The sequence below is a fragment of the Delphinapterus leucas genome, chromosome 19, assembly GCF_059928025.1.
Source record: "Delphinapterus leucas isolate spDelLeu-1000000601 "Yukka" chromosome 19, BTC_Dleu_Yukka2, whole genome shotgun sequence".
In the NCBI taxonomy this organism is placed as follows: domain Eukaryota; kingdom Metazoa; phylum Chordata; class Mammalia; order Artiodactyla; family Monodontidae; genus Delphinapterus; species Delphinapterus leucas.
In genome coordinates this window covers 50,633,351-50,650,749 of record NC_143147.1, presented here as the reverse complement: position 1 = coordinate 50,650,749, position 17,399 = coordinate 50,633,351, and the positions used below count along the sequence as shown (strand labels likewise).

Here is a 17,399-nt window from a genome sequence, read left to right as displayed (position 1 = left end):
GAGTTCGTGGAGATATCAAAGATGATTTAGTGATGCGAATTATCTTCTCTAATCCTCACACCCCTGTAGGTACGTGTTATCCCCATTTGGAGAGGAAACGGAGGTTCAGAGAGCAAAATAATTTGTTCAAGGCCACTGAACCCGTTTTCGTCACTGCTATGCCATAATGACTTCCCTGACCCATCCCTCCCCTCTAACCCTGTCCTGGTGCCTTCTTGGCCTTCTGGGTGAGCTGTGATGTTTATAACCTGTTGGTAGCCTCACCATTATATCTGATCTGCCCTGACTCTGATGGCCGTTTGGTCACTGCTGGGTGGCCTCATCGGGGTCGCCATGTAAGGTTGTGCAGGTTGTAAACTTAATGGTGACCTCTATGACTGGACAACCTGCATAACTCTCAATGGTGGCTGTCTCTTTCTGATATAGCTGACCAGGCGTAGCCCCTGCCTGCTGCCCAGGCCAGACCTGTGGTCCTCAGGCCCCCAGTTCTCGTCCACCCACTTCTTTTCCAGGCTTTGCTGTTTCCCAGCAGCCTGCAGAGGCCCCATAGACAGCCTGAGGCCCCTCCTTCCGCTGCCTGGCCAAGCCCCACCCTCCCCAGACCTCCCTTCCCTTGCTCAGAAACCGGACCCCCGATCTGTCACCAGCCCACCCGCTGTCCTGATGAACCTGGGCCGGAACTTGAGGGCCCAAGCCTTGACCCTCTTCTGGGACAGGCTGAAGGAACCCCGGCCCTCGTTCTGCAGTTGGTGCAAAAGCTGTGGCTGCTGGGCCTGGATCACTTGGTGGCCCCAGGGGCGTAAGAAGCTCAGGGGGTGTAAGAAGCCCAGGGGGAGGCCCACCAGCTACCAGACTCGGCTCTGAGCTGGGGCAGGGCTCAGGCCCGGGGTGTAGGAAGTTGTTTTGAGCACCTTGCTCACTACATGCCCCTCACCCCTTGACCCCCAAATCAAAGGTGGCTTCCCAGTCCTTGGTGACTTTTAGGGACCTGGTCGTCTTTTCCAGTTCTTAGCTCTTTCTTCTCAGTCCCTAATTGCTGTGTGTAACCAGAAGCATCTGTCTGTGTGGGCGAGGACTCCCTCTGCCCGGGATGGGGGTGCAGGGCTCCCTCCCCTCCCCTGCCCTCCCCACCTCCCCACCTGTGGCCTGTGAGTGTCCAGGCTCCCTCCCAAGGCCCTGTCACTCCCCACCACGTCCTCTCCTCAGTGCCCCTTGTTTCCTTGTTCTAGATGTTTCGCCCTTTCCCACCCTTTACTCATAAACACCTGGAGTCGGGGGCTCAGGCCCCCGTCGGTATCTGCCCACTTCCCCATAGTGCTTCTCATGCGTCTGTTGCTTGTCAGCCCATGTACGTGCCGGTGAAGGAAATAAAGGACCTGTGCGCTACCTGGCCCAGCCTCTGCTGTCTTTCTCAGGGAGTGCACGTGTGTGTGTGTGTGTGTGCAATGTGTGCGTGTGCATGCGCACTTTGGTGGGGCAAAGCTGTGGCGAGAGGATGGGCTCCAGTCGTGAATTATGTGCTAGGGGCTTTGACTAAACACATAATCATTTCAGCAACCCCTGGGGGGGTGGTGGGTGATCTGACAAATGGTCGTCAGGTGATGAAACAGACACCTAGGCAGGTGAAGTGACCCTTCCAAGAGTGGAACAGCTGGTTGTGGAGCTGGGATTTGAACCCAAGCCCTCAGGCCTCCAGAGCCCATGCTTGGGCAGGCCCCCTTCCCCGATCCTTTCTGTTCCTGGGATCCTGACTCAGTGCCTAGCTGCAAAGGGTATAGCAGGAATGAAGTCACCACTGTTTTAGGCAGAGGTCCCCCAGAAGAACATGTGAAAACAAGTCGTTTATTCCGTTAAATGAGGCTGTTGGACTGACTCTTGCCAAGGCAGGATTCTCAAACACGCAGGCAGAGAGGGACAGAAAACAGTATGAGATCAGAAGGTCCCAGAACTTTTGTTATGAGTCTGGCTTGATATGTTAAATTTCCAGTTTAGAGTTTATCATTTTGGAAAATAAGAGCTCGATTCGCAGAGCGGTTTAGTCACCTTCTAATTCTTGGTGTTTCCAGAGCATTGATAATAAAGATTTCAATCATGAAAAAAAAAAACAAAACCCAAGTAGTTTATTTAGAAGATGATCCCAGGAAGCACTCTTGGTGGGGGAGTGGGGAATTGAGAACAGAAGGAAGCTAACGAAAGGGAGTTTTAGGCAACAGAGGCTCAGTCCTACCGGGGAACCCTGGGAGGGAGTGTAGCCCGTTGCAACTCAAAGTGTGGTCTGTGGACCAGCATCATTAACATCTGTTGGGAGTTTATCAGAAATGCAGAATCTCAGGTCTCACCCAACACCTATATTGTCAGAATCTGCATGTTGACAAGGTCCCCAGGACCTTGACCTTCAATGCATATTGAAGTCGGAGATGCACCAATCTAGAACCCATTTCAGTTACCCCATCCAAGGGGCGAGGAAGCTGGGGCAGGCATCCTCCAAGTTTCGTTTGTCATTGGCTGAGGTCTGCTCCTGGGGTTATTAACTCACTGGTGCTCTGGCCTCTCCACACATACGCTGGGGAAAAGCCCCCTGGCAGAGACTAACTGTGCTTGTCATGGACCATGGTCAGCGTGTGCTAGAATGGTGAGTGCCGAGGAGGCGGGCAGGTCACTGACAGTCTGCTACAGTCCACCCTTTGTGCCACTCAGATGCACTCAAGCCCCATGTGGAGTTCACTCTGGCTTGGCATTGCTTCTTTAAGATGGCGGCTGGTCACAGTGTCTTAGGAAGAAGAATTACACCTGGAGGATGAATGGTATAAGCTGTGGTCCTCAGCTGCAATTGCTCCTGAATCCCTAGATGATACTTCTCGTCTCCTTCCTCTACCACCCATCCTATATTCCCCTCTTCCTTGGTCAGCACTTCAGCTGGTCCAGGTTGCTTTCTGGTTACTGGTGAAGTAACCTAGATTCCTGAGAGGTCTGAACACTTGGTCATCGGCCCTGGTCAGGCTATTGTTACTGCAACTGCCTGTTTGTTTATGGTTATTGCCAGGCAGGAAGTCCCAAGACTCTCCTCAGTGAATCCCCCTGAGTTCCAGACCCTGAATACTCCTTCCTGTCCCCACTATGAGGCAGTGATCCTAACCCCTCATGTTAATCAGAATCAGTAACCCCTGCTAATAATTGGCCTTTCTTTGCCTGATGGTCTAATGACATGAACCAAAAATGGCCAGGCAGCCTCTATAACTTTTTTTTCTTTTTCTTTCTTTTTTTGTTTTTGGCCGCACTGTGTGGCTTGCAAGATCTTAGTTCCCTGACTAGGGATCGAAACTGGGCCCCCTGTAGTGGGAGCACAGGGTGCTAACCACCGGACCACCAGGGAATTCACAAGCCCCTATAACTTTAGGTTTAGGAGAACTTTTACTGTTCTCCCTGGTGGAAGCATCTTTCCCCGGGAACCAGGATTTCTAGTCCAGGAGTGTCTAGAGTTGTAGGGATGGGAAGTACAAATTTCTGAGGTGGGCCACTGGCAATGTTGGTCATAGGGACCACTTCCACTCTCCCCCTAGGTTCCCGGACCCACGTGTTCTGGCTGTCAGGGACAAAGCATTGTTTGAGAACCTCTGGCTCAAAGTATATCCTTCACCCCACCCTCCAGGGTGCATCCCCAAGTTAATGCCTTAGCTGCGCCTTTAATTCCGACATTCTTTTAGGCCTGCGGTCTCTGGGTCACATGGTGTCTGGTAGGACAAGTGGATCCCATGGTCATATGCTCATTGCTGCACCTCCTTCACTATAAAGCAGGTCCCTTGTCTGAGGTCCTGTTTTTTTATTTTTTTATTTTTTTTTTACTTAAGATCTTTATTGGAGTATAATTGCTTTACAATGTTGTGTTAGTTTCTGTTGTACAACAAAGTGAATCAGCTATATATATGCGTATATCCCCATATCCCCTGCATCTAGCATCTCCCTCCCACCCTCCCTATCCCACCCCTCTGGGTGGACACAAAGCACCGAGCTGATCTCCCTGTGCTATGTGGCTGCTTCCCACTAGCTATTTTACATTTGGTAGTGTATATATGTCAATGCTACTCTCTCACTTCGTCCCAGCTTACCCTTCCCCTCCCCGAGTCCTCAAGTCCATTCCCTACATCTGTGTCTTTATTCCTGTCCTGCCCCTAGGTTCATCAGAACCTTTTTTTTTTTTTTTTTAGATTCCATATATATGTGTTAGCGTACGGTATTTGTTTTTGTCTTTCTGACTTTCTTTGCTCTGTATGACAGACTCTAGGTCCATCCACCTCACTACAAATAACTCAGTTTCATTTCTTTTTATGGCTGAGTAATATTCCATTGTATATATGTGCCACATCTTCTTTATCCATTCATCTGTCGATGGACACTTAGGTTGCTTCCATGTCCTGGCTATTGTAAATAGAGCTGCAATGAACATTGTGGTACATGACTCTTTTTGAATTATGGTTTTCTCAGGATATATGCCCAGTAGTGGGATTGCTGGGTCATATGGTAGTTCTATTTTTAATTTTTTAAGGAACCTCCATACTGTTCTCCATAGTGGCTGTATCAATTTACATTCCCACCAACAGTGCAAGAGGGTTCCCTCTTCTCCACACCCTCTCCAGCATTTCTTGTTTGTAGAGTTTTGGATGACGGCCATTCTGACCCGTGTGAGGTGATATGAGGTCATGTTTTATGGGATCCTGTGATGACATGTCACACACTGTACGTCCTTAGATGCTCTGTCGTCCTGTAGTGCTGGGGGAGGCGCTGCGGGCAGAAGGGAAAGCCTACATTCAGAACGTGAACCACTCCCCACCAGGATGGTTCAATGCCCCTTCTAGGGTGGAAGGTGTCTGATGGAATCAATTTACCGAGTGGCTTGTTGGTCCCCTAAGGGCGTGATCCCATAGCCAGGACTCAGAAATGGCATCTGCTGCTCACAAGTCGGAAGTGCAGCAGAGGTAGTAGCTGGATTGACTATCGATTCCATGCCTGACCTCTGTCTCTGGCACCATGGTCACTTTATTCATGGGCCCATAGTGCAAGTCGGGAGTGGCCAAAGACTGCACCTAGCTGACCTCCATTGGGTGAGACATCCTGACCACCTGGTCGTTTCAGTGGATGCTCTCGGGTGGGCACTGGTGTGAGACACGAAAGTCCACAGGCCCTGTGCCACCCTCCATGGATCTATCTACTTGCCCCTTTCCCAGATGTCTTCGTTTCGGAATTTCTAGTCTTTCTCTTGCATGTCCCCTGACCGATCTGCTGCTGCCCGGAGGTCTGTGTGTGTTCTTCCCCCAAACCGCTTCTCCCTCCACGCCAAGTGGATGCCCAGGTCCAGAACGTGAAGCTCTACCCACCTGAAAGGCTGCCCTTCACCACCGTATTCCAGGGCCACCCAGAGTGAGCCATGGTTCAGCAGCAGTTCATTTTCAGTTTTTACCAGCTTATCAAGTCTACCCCGTCGTGAACCAGGCCTGAATTTTTCCTCCTGTATGAGCTGGCCATAGGGAAACTCCAGTGAGGCTATAGGGGTAAGCCGAGGAAGAGGCACTGGTGCAGTAGACGTAGGTGGCCTGGGGGTGTGGGTGACTGACTAACTTGTTTGTGCCCTCTGGCCTTCCTCAGGCCCAGTCTCAAGTGTACCATTTCATCCTAAACTGAATCACTGCTTGGCCCATCCAACCTTATGACGTGGTGAGTCTGAAAACACCCAGCCCATGGTGGGCAACTCTGGTTGCATAGTAACTTAATGTCCAGTGGCCAAGTGCTCATTCCCTACTAGGGCCCAGTAGCATGCTGGGAGTGGCTTTTTTAACAGTAAATAATTCTCTTCTGTAGATAGCATGCCCTTGACTCTAGAACAGGGGTCAGCAAACTATGACCCGTGGGCCAAATCTGGCCCATCACCTGTTTTTGTTTGGCCTGCAAGCTAAGAATGTTTTTTATAGTTTAAATGGGTACATTTTAAATGGTTATTTGAGTACCTATGCAATGTCCTTGATTTTGCCTCTTGGCCTGCAAAGCCTAAAATATTTTCCATCTGGCCCTTTAAAAAAAGTTTGCCAGCCTTAGGGGTCTGCACTGCACTTCCCTTATTGGGACTTCCCAGAGACTTCACATGAAATTCTTGTCCAACACAGATATTTCTAGCACTGTGGGATCTGTAGCATCATAATTACTGAGATTCCTTTTAAAAAATTTTTATTTTATATTGGAGTATATTTGATTAACAATGTTGTGTTAGTTTTAGGTGTACAGCAAAGTGATTCAGTTATACATGTACATGTATCTATTATTTTTCAAATTCTTTTCCTGTTTATTGCAGAGTATTGAGCAGAGTTCCTTGTGCTATACAGTAGGTCCTTCACAATTACTGAGATTCTTATCTGTAGTGAATTAGGATGGGATCCCGGTGGATGAGGGTCCATTGGCTTATCAATTGCTTCAGCACTTGAGAGATAAGAGCAATGATTATTATGACTGTGGAGTGGCTTGGCTATTGTTAATCATCAGAGAATCTCTAAAGGAGGAAAATGTTAGGCTCAGGTCAGCCAACCATTCACTCAGGATATGGTATGAAAGTCAAATGGCCTCCATTGCAACAAAGGGAAGATTGCATTGGAAATCAGGACCAAGACCTGATGGTAAGAGTGCAGAGTAACAAAGGAGGCTGAAAGCAGCACCCCAAAAGTCTCCTCTGCTGAAGTCCTAGAATGAAAGGATGTCCTAGAATGACACCCATGGGTGGAACATTTGAGGAGATGCCCTTAAAAATCTTTTTTTTTTTGCGGTACGCTGTTGTGGAGCACAGGCTCCGGACGTGCAGGCTCAGCGGCCATGGCTCACGGGCCCAGCCGCTCCGCGGCATGTGGGATCTTCCCGGACCGGGGCACGAACCCGTGTCCCCTGCATCGGCAGGCGGACTCTCAACCACTGCACCACCAGGGAAGCCCTGCCCTTAAGAATCTTGAACTCCCAATCCTCCTACACTGTTGGTGGGAATGTAAATTGGTACAGCCACTATGGAAAGCAGTGTGGAGGTTCCTTAAAAAGCTAAAAATAGAGTTGCCGTATGACCCAGCAATCCCACTCCTGGGCATATATGTGGGCAAAACTCTAATTTGAAAAGATACATGCACCCCTATGTTCATACCAGAACTATTTACAATAGCCAAGACATGGAAGCAACCTAAATGTCCATCGACAGATGAATGGATAAAGAAGATGTGGTACATATATACAATGGAATACTACCCAGCCATAGAAAGAATGAAATAATGCCATTTGTAGCAACATGGATGGACCTAGAGATTATCATACTAAGTGAAGGACGTCAGAGAAAGACAAGTACCAAAAGATATCACTTACATGTGGAATCTAAAATATGACACAGGGACTTCCTTGGTGGTGCAGTGGTTAAGAATCTGCCTGCCAATGTGGGGAACATGGGTTCGAGCCCTGGTCCAGGAAGATCCCACATGCCACGGAGCAACTAAGCCTGTGAGCCACAACTACTGAGCCTGCACTCTAGAGCCTGCAAGCCACAACTACTGAAGCCTGTGCGCCTAGAGCCCGTGCTCCGCAACAAGAGAAGCCACCGCAATGAGAAGCCTACCCACCGCAACGAAGAGTAGCCCCCGCTCACTGCAACTAGAGAAAGCCCGCACTCAGCAATGAAGACCCAACTCAGCCAAAAATAAATTAATTAATTAAGAAGAAAATGACACGAACCTGTCTACAAAACAGAAACAGACTCACAGACATAGAAAACAAATTTATGGGGAATTCCCAGTGGTTAAGACTCGGCACTTTCACTGCCGTGACCCGGGTTTGATCTCTGGCCGGGGAATTAGGATCCTGCAAGCCTTGCGTCCCAAGGCCAAAACAAACAAACAAACAAACAAATAAATCCCCTCCCCCATTTAAAAAAGAAAAGAAGGGCTTCCCTGGTGGCGCAGTGGTTGAGAGTCTGCCTGCCGAGGCAGGGGACACGGGTTTGTGCCCCGGTCCGGGAAGATCCCACGTGAGAGGCCCGTGTACCGCAAAAAACAAAAAAAAACAAAAAAAAAAACTTATGGTTATCAAAGGGGAAAGGGGGTGGGATAAATTAGGAGTTTGGGATTAGCAGATACACACTATTACATATAAAATAGATAAACAACAAGGGCCTGCTGTAAAGCACAGGGAACTATATTCAATATCTTGTAATAAACCATAATGGAAAAGAATATGAAAAAGAATATGTATACATATGTATAACTGAATCATTTTGCTGTACACCAGAAGCTAACACAACGTTGTCAATCAACTATACTTCAATTAAAAAAAAAAAAGTAAAAGAATCTTGAACTCCCGGTTTCCGGGAATCCTCTGGGCTGGAAGAAGGGCCTCTACTTTGCCAGAGGGGAGCAGCTTCCCTTTACCTGGAGGCTGCAAAGACCTCCTTGAGGCAGATGCCTCCTGAAATGATGCTTCTCAAGATTTGCCCCTGCCACCCTTAGGCGTTTCTAAACCACAAGCTAACGTCCAGGTCTTAGCATGTGGAGAAGTACTGTTCCGGATAAGAGAAGAGAGGGATTATTCTCTGCCAAATGCTGCAGGAGCTGAATGACCTGGTACCAGCAGGGACCAGGACAACAAATATAGGAGTGGATTTTTGAGGTTGGTAGACCCAGGAGGGTGAGCTGGAGAATGACTGGCTAGGGGAGAGTTTATTTTATTTTATTTTATTTTGGCCACACCGCCCGGCTTGCGGGATCTTAGCTCCCCGACCAGGGATTGAACCCAGGCTCTCGGCAGTGAAAATGTGGAGTCCTAACCACTGGACGGCCAGGGAATTCCCAGGGGAGAGGAGTTTATTGATATGGGAGACAAGGATGCCTACCCTCCTATGACTCAGGATTTAACTTCCTGGCAAAGACACCTGAAGCCAAATGACTCGCTGGCAATGACTCCTTGACAGACAAAACAACAGCATACAGCAATTGAATCGAAGATGTCTGAATTGCCTCAGCAGAGTATTGAGGAAGGAGACAACAGGCTCAGAGAGGCAGCAGTGAAGACCCATTCCATTGCTAGAATGGAATTGTGATGTAAGATGAGAGAATCCACAGGTGACTGTGATGCTTCAGGTGTTATCAACACCCCTCTTAGCACAGCAGTGGGGTCTGGCCGGTGCAGGACCAAATCCCAGAATCCCATCATGGGGGTCTTACTTCCTATAACCGCTTCTAGTACCCACTGTCTTAGGATGCGTTCCCCCAGGTGCAGACTTGGAGATAGGGATTTGAATGCAAGTAGTTTATTTGGGCGGTGATCACAAGAAATACCTGTAGCAGCCTAAGGATGTGAGACAGGGAAGGGAAGGGAGCCGATAAAGGAGATCGTTGAGCAGGTTACTGTTGTGGGTAACTAGGGCTCAGTGCTACTGGGGACCTCTGGGAGACAGAGTATCATATACCTCAGTGTTACCCCGCCCCAGGTGAGGGAGCTGGGGTAGTTATTCTCCAACTCTAATCTGTCATTGACTGACAGATGCTTCTGGAGGTACGAACTCCCCAGAAATTCCAGCCTGCCTTGCGTTCTGAAAGCCCTCAGGTGGCGAGTAGCAGGTGCCTGGGATAGGATGCTGTGACAGGCACAGGAACAGTAAAGGAATACGAGCAAAACGCCAAGTGTGTGTGCTGGCCACGTGCCTATCCATTTGATAAAGATTTTTAAAATTATTTCTTTATTTAATTCATTTTTGGCTGTGTTGGGTCTTAGTTGCAGCACACGGGACCCCTCGTTGTGGCGCTCAGGCCTCTCTCTAGTTGTGGCGTGTGGATTTTCTCTTCTCTAGTTGTGGTGCGTGGATTTTTCTCTTCTCTAGTTGTTGCGCGGGTTCCAGAGCGCGTGGGCTCTGTAGTTTGTGACACGCGGGCTTTCTCGTTGAGACACACGAACTCAATAGTTGAGGCATGCGGGTTTAGTTGCCCCGCGGCATGTGGGATCCTAGTTTCCTGACCGGGGATCAAACCTGCATCCCCTGCATTATAAGGCACATTCTTTACCACTGGACCACCAGGGAAGTCCCCTATTTGATAAATATTTATGGGGTATCTCCTGTTCTTGGCACTAGGGATACAGCAGGGAAGAAGGACACGTAGTCCCCACCCATACAGAGTTTCCCTTCTACCTGGGGAGGCAGACAATAAACTGGCAAACAAACAACTACAGATTGTGAAATGCGCTCTGCAGACGGTGCTATGCTGTGATGAAAGACTATTGGGGGCTGCGTGCGAGGAGCAGAAAGGGCAGGTCTCTCAGGAAGAGGCCTTTCAACCAAGACCCAAGAGAAAAAGAGGAGCTGGCCACGTTTGTGCCCAGGAAATGCATTCCACGCACAGGGAACAGCGAGGACAAAGGTTCAGGGCAGGAAAGAGCATGGTGCGCTTGAGTAGCAGGAAGGAAGAGGAAGGAGGAAGGAATTTGGCACCCATGAGGTGGAAGAGGACAGCAGGGCTAGGTCTTAGGGCTATGGCAAGGAGCCCACGTTGGTTTTTTTGTTTGTTTTTGTTTTGTTTTTCTGGCTGGGCCATGCGGCATGTGGGTATCTTAGTTCCCCAATCAGTGATCCAACCCGTGCTCCCTGCAGTGGAAGCGTGGAGTCTTAACCACTGGACCGCCAGGGAAGTCCCCAGGAGCTTAGGTTTTATTCTAAGTGCAACGGAAAGCACTGGGGGGTTGACTCTGGAGTGGCATGATTGATTTCTCTTTTAGAGGGCTCACTCTGGTTGCGATAACACCGTCTATTCTCCCATCCACACTATAGAGTCTTGTTCAACGTTAAGCTCTGGGGACACCCAGGAGACTTAGCTAGTATCCCTGCCCCTAGGGGCGTGCTCAACCCTCCTCCCTGTCTCAACTCTGCCGCAGCCACCCCCATTCCCTGCCCCGTGACACTTGACACAATGTGATCCATTCATTGGAAGCTAGTTTATTTCGATTTATGTTTCATGGGGCTGGGCTAGGCTGGGCTGGGAGGTGGCTGGGCTCTCAAGCTTGGCTCTAGGGACCTAGGTCCCCTTCCTCGGCACTGCGGCGGCCGAAGTCCATCCAGCCATATGCTTCTTCTTCTTCTTCCACCCATGGTCCCTGCTTCTTGGACAGGTCTGAGGGTCAGAGGTGGGAGAGGAGGTGAGGATGGGGGAAGGATGCCTAGCCTCTGGAGACTGAAGCCAGGGCCAGCCTGGGGGGACCTTGGCTAAACCAGGCTGGGCGAGGCAAGTAGGGAGTGTTAGCAGCAGCTCCTACCTGCTACCAAGTGTGAGGGACCCTGGAGCCCCAGCTGCCTTCGGTGGTGAGAGGCTGGGCCCAGCCGGCCCAGCCCATGTGGCTCCTGGTCCCTATTGGCCCCTGGACCCAAGGGTGCATCTTGCAGGTGGGAGCGGGGCTTCCAGGTAGCTTCAGAGAAGGTGGCCAGAGCCAGCACCAAGATCAGCACATACGCACACAGTCGCTGCATCTTGTCTGCAAAGGAGAGAGGGGTTGAGCTTAAAGGTGGGGCTGTCCAGGCACCCAGAGGCAGGGCCAGGACCCTCCCTGCTGACGGATCTGCAATTCTGCGTGGGGTTGTGCTCTGTTCCTCCAGGTCCTGCCAGATCCTCCCCTAACTCCCAACCTCAAGCCTTGCCCCTTTGCTCCTTACCTACCCTAGTTACAGTGACTGTTTCTCTCGGAGGAATTTAAAACCCAGAACAATGGTTTCTAAACTGTTCTGAAGAATTTGAGGCCACGTGAGCGGTTCTGTAATGCTTAAGTCTTGCAACTGAAAGTGAACTTTTTTTTTTTTTTTTTTGCGGTACGCGGGCCTCTCACTGTTGTGGCCTCTCCCGTTGCAGAGCACAGGCTCCGGACATGCAGGCCCAGCGGCCATGGCCCACGGGCCCAGCCGCTCCGAGGCATGTGGGATCCTCCCGGACCGGGGCACGAACCCGTGTCCCCTGCATCGGCAGGTGGACTCTCAACCGCTGCGCTACCAGGGAAGCCCTGAAAGTGAACTTTTAAATAGTAATAGGAATGGGATACACACACTCAGCTGCTCATGCCTCTCTATGCAGCCAACCAGCACATTCACTGTGTAGTGGGGTCACCCTGTTTTTGTGCAGCCTTCGGAGGAAAGGTTCTCCTGCCATTTTCACTTACCTGAGGACTATCCTCTGATTATAATCTAGCAGTTAACAAACAAACAAACAAACTGAAACTGTCACCATTTGCAGCTGTGTGTCAAGGTGAACCAAGTTTGGGGAAACCAGAATACAGAAATAAACCGGACCCTCAAACAAATCTAAAATTTATCGGAAGTAAATAATAAACATGTTGCCTTCGAAGAACACATTTGTATTAATAAATTACTGGTTTCTTCTGTTTTCTCTGTTAGATTTCTTTTGGAAGAGAAAGGGTTCTGCTGCTAAAGAAACAAACCTGAAAAACCAGTGATCTAGAGTGATGCTGTCCAATATGGTAGCCACCAGCCACATGTGGCTCTTTACATTTAAATTAATAAAAGTTAAAAATTCCTGGGACTTCCCTGGCGGTCCAGTGGTTAAGACTCCGTGCTTCCTCTGCAGGGGGCATGGGTTCAATCCCTGGTCGGGGAGCAAAGATCCCACATGCTGGGTGGCCACACACACACACACACACACAAATTCCTTTCTTGCACAAGCCACATTTTTAGTGTACATGTGGCTGGCGGATACCGTATTGGACAGTGAGGCTGTGGAATGTTACCACCAACATGGAAAGTTCCATGAGACAGTGCTGGTCTAGGAAAGAGCTTGAGATGGGTCTAGGAGCTGTAGGTTCCAGTTCCAACCCTGCCCAATTTGTGTGACTTTGGGCAAGTCACATCTCTCTCTGGGCCTCAGTTTTCTCCCCTGAGAGATGGGAGAATAGTCTTCATCCTCACCCCGCAGGGCTGGGGTGAGCATGGAGTCAGGGGGTCAGGGAAGGGCCCTGGTTGAGGCAGCAGGGCAGCTCGAAGGCAAGGGCTGGGATGCCAGGGTGGGTCCTAGAGCTGAGACCTAACCCAGCTAAGGGCTAGGGGAAGGCTCCCAGCCCTGGAGACACTGAAATGTGAGGCTGCTAACTGGCTGAGGGCAGGGGTCCCATCAACCCTCCTCCCAGCTTCTCCCCTCCCTTCCTGGGTACTCTCACCTGCAGAGTTGGGAGATGCGTGTCGCTGCTGTTGGCCTGGTGCCTCAGTTCTCTGCTCTGCTGGGCGCTCCAGCCTGACTTATAAACCCTCAAGGGCCCTCCCAAGCCCTCCTCCCCCAGGAGGCCAGGCTCCCCACTGCAGAGGAATAAGGATGGGCACAGGTACCTCAGCCCCGCCCCGCCCTGTCATTTAGTCAGCTGTTCAGATGTGGGGGAAGGGAAGGCGAGTTGAACTTCACAGAGAGGGGCAGGAGCAGAGTGGGGGCAATTCTTCAGCTGGGCATATCAGGCGGGAGACAGGCTCCCTGGGCTCAGGACAGAGCCCCCTGCCATGTCCTTGGGGTCAGCAGCCTGGTGATCATTCCTTGGACCACATCCCAGTTGGATGGACCGAGTGACCTTAGATTCAGAGGAAGCCTATTTCCCGACATGTTCATGTTTGAAGAGCAGGGAGTGTGTGAATGTGGAGTGATGTATTGATCCCCTGTCCCCTCTGTTGGGCTCTGCAAACAGGACGTGTCATAGTTATCAGGAGCAATGGGCCGTGGGCTGATGGCCCCGCTTTCTCTGCCTAGTGGCTGCGTCCTGGTTGCCTCTGAAGCCCCTTCACCTCCCTTACCTGGAAAACCCTGAGCGTCCCCCTTCTGATGCCTTTGACGCCCTCTACGCTGGGCTGGGTTTAGCTTGGGGCTCCCCATCATCTCTCGGGTCTGTCCCTCCTCCCCCACCCCTTGCATCCCCCATCAAAGCCAGCTCCTTGAGGTTCCTGCACTTCCAGGCTCCCTCATTTTGTTTGCAAAGCAAGACAGTAATCTGCACTTTTCAATATCAAAATACATCTTTAAATGGTTAGCAAAGAGACTAAAGCGTTTGCCCGAATGTACCAGAAAACCAAAGGGTGCGTTTGGTCAACTTATTTGATAAACTGCTGCATCGACCTGGTTTGGGTGGATATGACTAGCTCTAGGCTGTGTTTGATTTTTCCACGGTTGGGGCTAGAGATTTAGCTCTTGTTCATGTGTCGTCAGGGCCCCTCCTTGTCTGGGGGAGTTTTGATGCCCCTGGGTATCATACGGGGCCGTGGTACCCACGCTCACAGCCAGACTTGCTGAAAATGAGCAGGCGATGAAAGAAGCAGGCTGTGAAGTGTCCATGGCAACCAGTGGCCAAACGTTCTGATAAATAACCACTCACATCCGGAGCAGGACTCAGGGACTCAGCAGATGAAATAAATGAAAATGACAAAAACGGGGCAGGCATTGTTGATAATTAATCGAATCACAGAATCTCAGAGATGGAAGGGACTTTGAGGGGGCTTGGGAGAAAAGGTGGGGTGGGGAGCAGCTCTGCTCACGTGCTAGGGGAATAGAGGCGTTTGCGTTGCTGTGGTAACAGGAAATTATAAGCTTACAGCAGAGCCCTGGTTGTATAGGGCCCAAGACTTGATTTCTGCTGAGGAGGGGGTTATGCTCCTTTGGTTGTTCTTCTGCAGGCTGGCTACTGGAGGGGTGGCCACTGCACAAAACAGAAGCAGGTACCCCCATGCAATAGGTGATGGTGGAAGACGGCTGCTGCTGGTGGGCGTTGGCGGGCCTGCGGGTGGCGGGGGCGGGGGGCGCTCACAGTCACAGAAACTGCATGTTCTCCTCACAAGGGGAGCTAGTCTGATGGCAAAGGGAAGGGTTTCCTGGCTTTGTCCTTTTCCAGTTTGGGGCAGATGGCTGTTTTATCCCCCCAGGAAACAAAGGAAGTAACTTGGAGAGGAGTCTTGAAGATGATGTACATAAAGCAAGCTGCCCAGAATATCGTGGGCATCTAATTTGTTTGCATCCTCTCCCCTTAGTCTCTCTGGGTCTCAGTTAGCCTCATCTGTGAAATGGGAATCACTCATTCCTACCTCACAGGGCTGTGGTGAAGGGGGAATGTGACAAGATCTATGCACACGTTTTGCATACACGGTCCTGAGTTTACATGACTGACCAAGGAGAGCTGGGCTGGAAACTCTGGGACCTGTGAAGATGTGACAGTGCATGGCAAAAGAGATGTTGCCCATGCGACTAAGGTTACAAACTTTAAAATAGGAAGTTTACCCTGGATGGTCTGAGTGGGCCCAATTTAATCAGATGAGTTCTTAAAAACAGAGAGCGCTCCACGGCCAGAGGCAGAAGTGATGTGGCTGAAGGATGAAACAGAGATTTGAAGAATGAGAAGGACCAGCCTTGGCTGGTCTGAAGGCGGGTGGGGGGCAGCGAGATGAGGGATGCAGGTGACCTTAAGGAGTGAAGTGGTTCCCCCTGACCACCAGCAAGGAACAGGGATTTCAACCCCATGACCGCAAAGAACTGAATTCAGCCAACAACCTGGATGAATTTGAACTTGGATTTGTCCCTGGCACCTCCAGAAAGGAATGCAGCCCTGGCAGCACCTTGATTTCAGCCCAGTGGGCCATGCTATACCTGGACTCCTGACCTACAGAACTGTGAGGGAATGAATTTGCGTTGTTTTAAGCTTCTAAGTTTGTGGTAATTTATTATGGCAACACTAGAAAATGAATCCAAGGAGTTCCAGCCTTTTGAAGGCTTCTGTCAGTGAGAACGGACCCTGAGTGAGTTCGCGGGTGATTTTTCCAGTGCACTTAAGGGAGATGTTTGTCAGGACATCTGACTGTCCATCTAGTCCATTTTTGTTCCAGTTATCGAGCATGTGCTGTAAACCACAGTCTGGATGAGGCCCTGGGGATAAGAGGTGACTGTGACTGGCCCTCTCATTGCTTTGGTGGAGTTTAGATTCTTGAGGAGGGGGGACACATAAAATAGACAAAAGCGATGGTTCCCTGTCAAGGGGAAAAGCTTCCCTGGACTCCGCTGCCACCACGTCCCCCGCCCCTCGCCCCAGCTACGCTCCCTGCTGTCAGGACTGGCCTTGGGAAACCTCTGATGAGCTGCTGTCAGGAAGGCAGTGCCTTGGCTCCCTAATCAGTTATTGATATGGAAAAAGGGAGAGGTTGACGGTGACTCAGTCACCCCGCCCCAGGCAACGGGGCCTTGGAGGGTGTGAAGGTGCTGGGACAAACAGTGACACCTGGGTGCCGTTCATATCCACATGGGCATCCACGGTTCCTCCCAGGGCTGGGGCTGGGGCTGGGGAGAGGGAGATGGGTTCACGACTTCTAGCCTCACCTGCTGTCCGAAGGTCATAAGGTAGCAGAACCAAGAGGACAGCCCGTATGATGCCCTCAGGCTGAACTGGAGAGGCCACCCGCCAACCTCAAGGGCAGGTGACAGGCCCGGCGGAGAGGAGAGAGAGCAGAGGTGCTCCCATCCCAGCCTTCTCTCCCTGGCCCTGCCTCTCACCTTCTTTCTCTCTCTCTGTCTCTCTTTTTTTTTTTTTTTTTTTTTGGCTGTGCTGCGTGGCTTACGGGATCTTAGTTCCCCAACCAGGGACCGAACCCGCGCCCCCTGCAGTGGAAACGCGGAGTCTTAAACACTGGACTGCCAGGGAAGTTCCCCCCCCGACTTCTTCGACAGTGTTTTTATTTTTAAAGTATTTATTTGGCTGCGCCAGGTCTCAGTTGCGGCCCACGGGATCTGTTCCCCGACCAGGGATCGAACCCGGGCCCACTGCATCAGGAGTGTGGAGTCTTAACCACTGGACCACCAGGGAAGTCCCACCGACAGTGTTTTTAAATGGGAAAATAATTCTAAAAGTACTAATGTGAGAGGACTCTTTCCTCAGGTACATTTTAGGGGTGGTCGGCCAGGTTGAGTCGCTTACCCCAGACCCCACGGGGAGGAGGCGAGGCGGCTGAGCTGTGAACCTGGTCCGTCTTCTTGGTCTCCGGCTACTGCAGCCTCTCCTCGCCCACAGCCTCCTGTTCTACCCTTTCTTCTGAAGCCCAGCGCCTGCTGAATCTACCTTTGCTGGGACCTCCAGTTCCCCAACCCCGTCTGGGTCCTCACAACCCACCTACCCTTCCCGGTTTCACTTTCCTCCCCAGCCTGGGTCACAGGGTTTGTCATTTCAGTCGTGTGTGGTGCATCTGGATTACTGCCCTTGTCCTGTTTCAGAACCTGCCAGGCGGGTCCCCAGTTCCTGGCAGAGGATGCCACTACCCCTTAGTTTCTGTCTTCCTCTCCCTGCAAACAGGAAAGTTCCTGGAAGTGGCCAGTTGATTCCATTACAGATTA

At 50.8% G+C, this 17,399-nt stretch overlaps 2 protein-coding genes and 1 non-coding gene across 3 annotated transcripts in view; 1 reads left to right on the top strand and 2 right to left on the bottom strand.

Moving 5' to 3' along the window:
- Nucleotides 1-10,814, top strand: part of HAP1 (huntingtin associated protein 1) — a 36,904-nt gene extending 26,090 nt beyond the window's left edge. The window contains 1 exon segment of the mRNA XM_089901266.1: nucleotides 513-10,814. Within this exon segment, the coding sequence (XP_089757392.1) occupies nucleotides 513-864 (352 nt within the window). The 3' untranslated portion in view covers nucleotides 865-10,814.
- On the bottom strand, nucleotides 10,271-12,393 carry GAST (gastrin). Its single transcript, XM_022557990.2, has 2 exons — nucleotides 11,311-12,393; nucleotides 10,271-11,168 (listed from the first exon to the last, which is right to left on the bottom strand). The coding sequence occupies exons 1-2, from the start codon at nucleotides 11,519-11,521 to the stop codon at nucleotides 11,065-11,067; spliced, it is 315 nt and encodes a 104-aa protein (XP_022413698.2). The 5' UTR covers nucleotides 11,522-12,393; the 3' UTR covers nucleotides 10,271-11,064.
- A 4,409-nt stretch (nucleotides 12,394-16,802) lies between these two features.
- TRNAR-CCU (transfer RNA arginine (anticodon CCU)) lies at nucleotides 16,803-16,875 on the bottom strand. Its single transcript has one exon. It is a non-coding gene; the product is annotated as a tRNA-Arg (tRNA).
- Nucleotides 16,876-17,399: the final 524 nt, after the last annotated feature.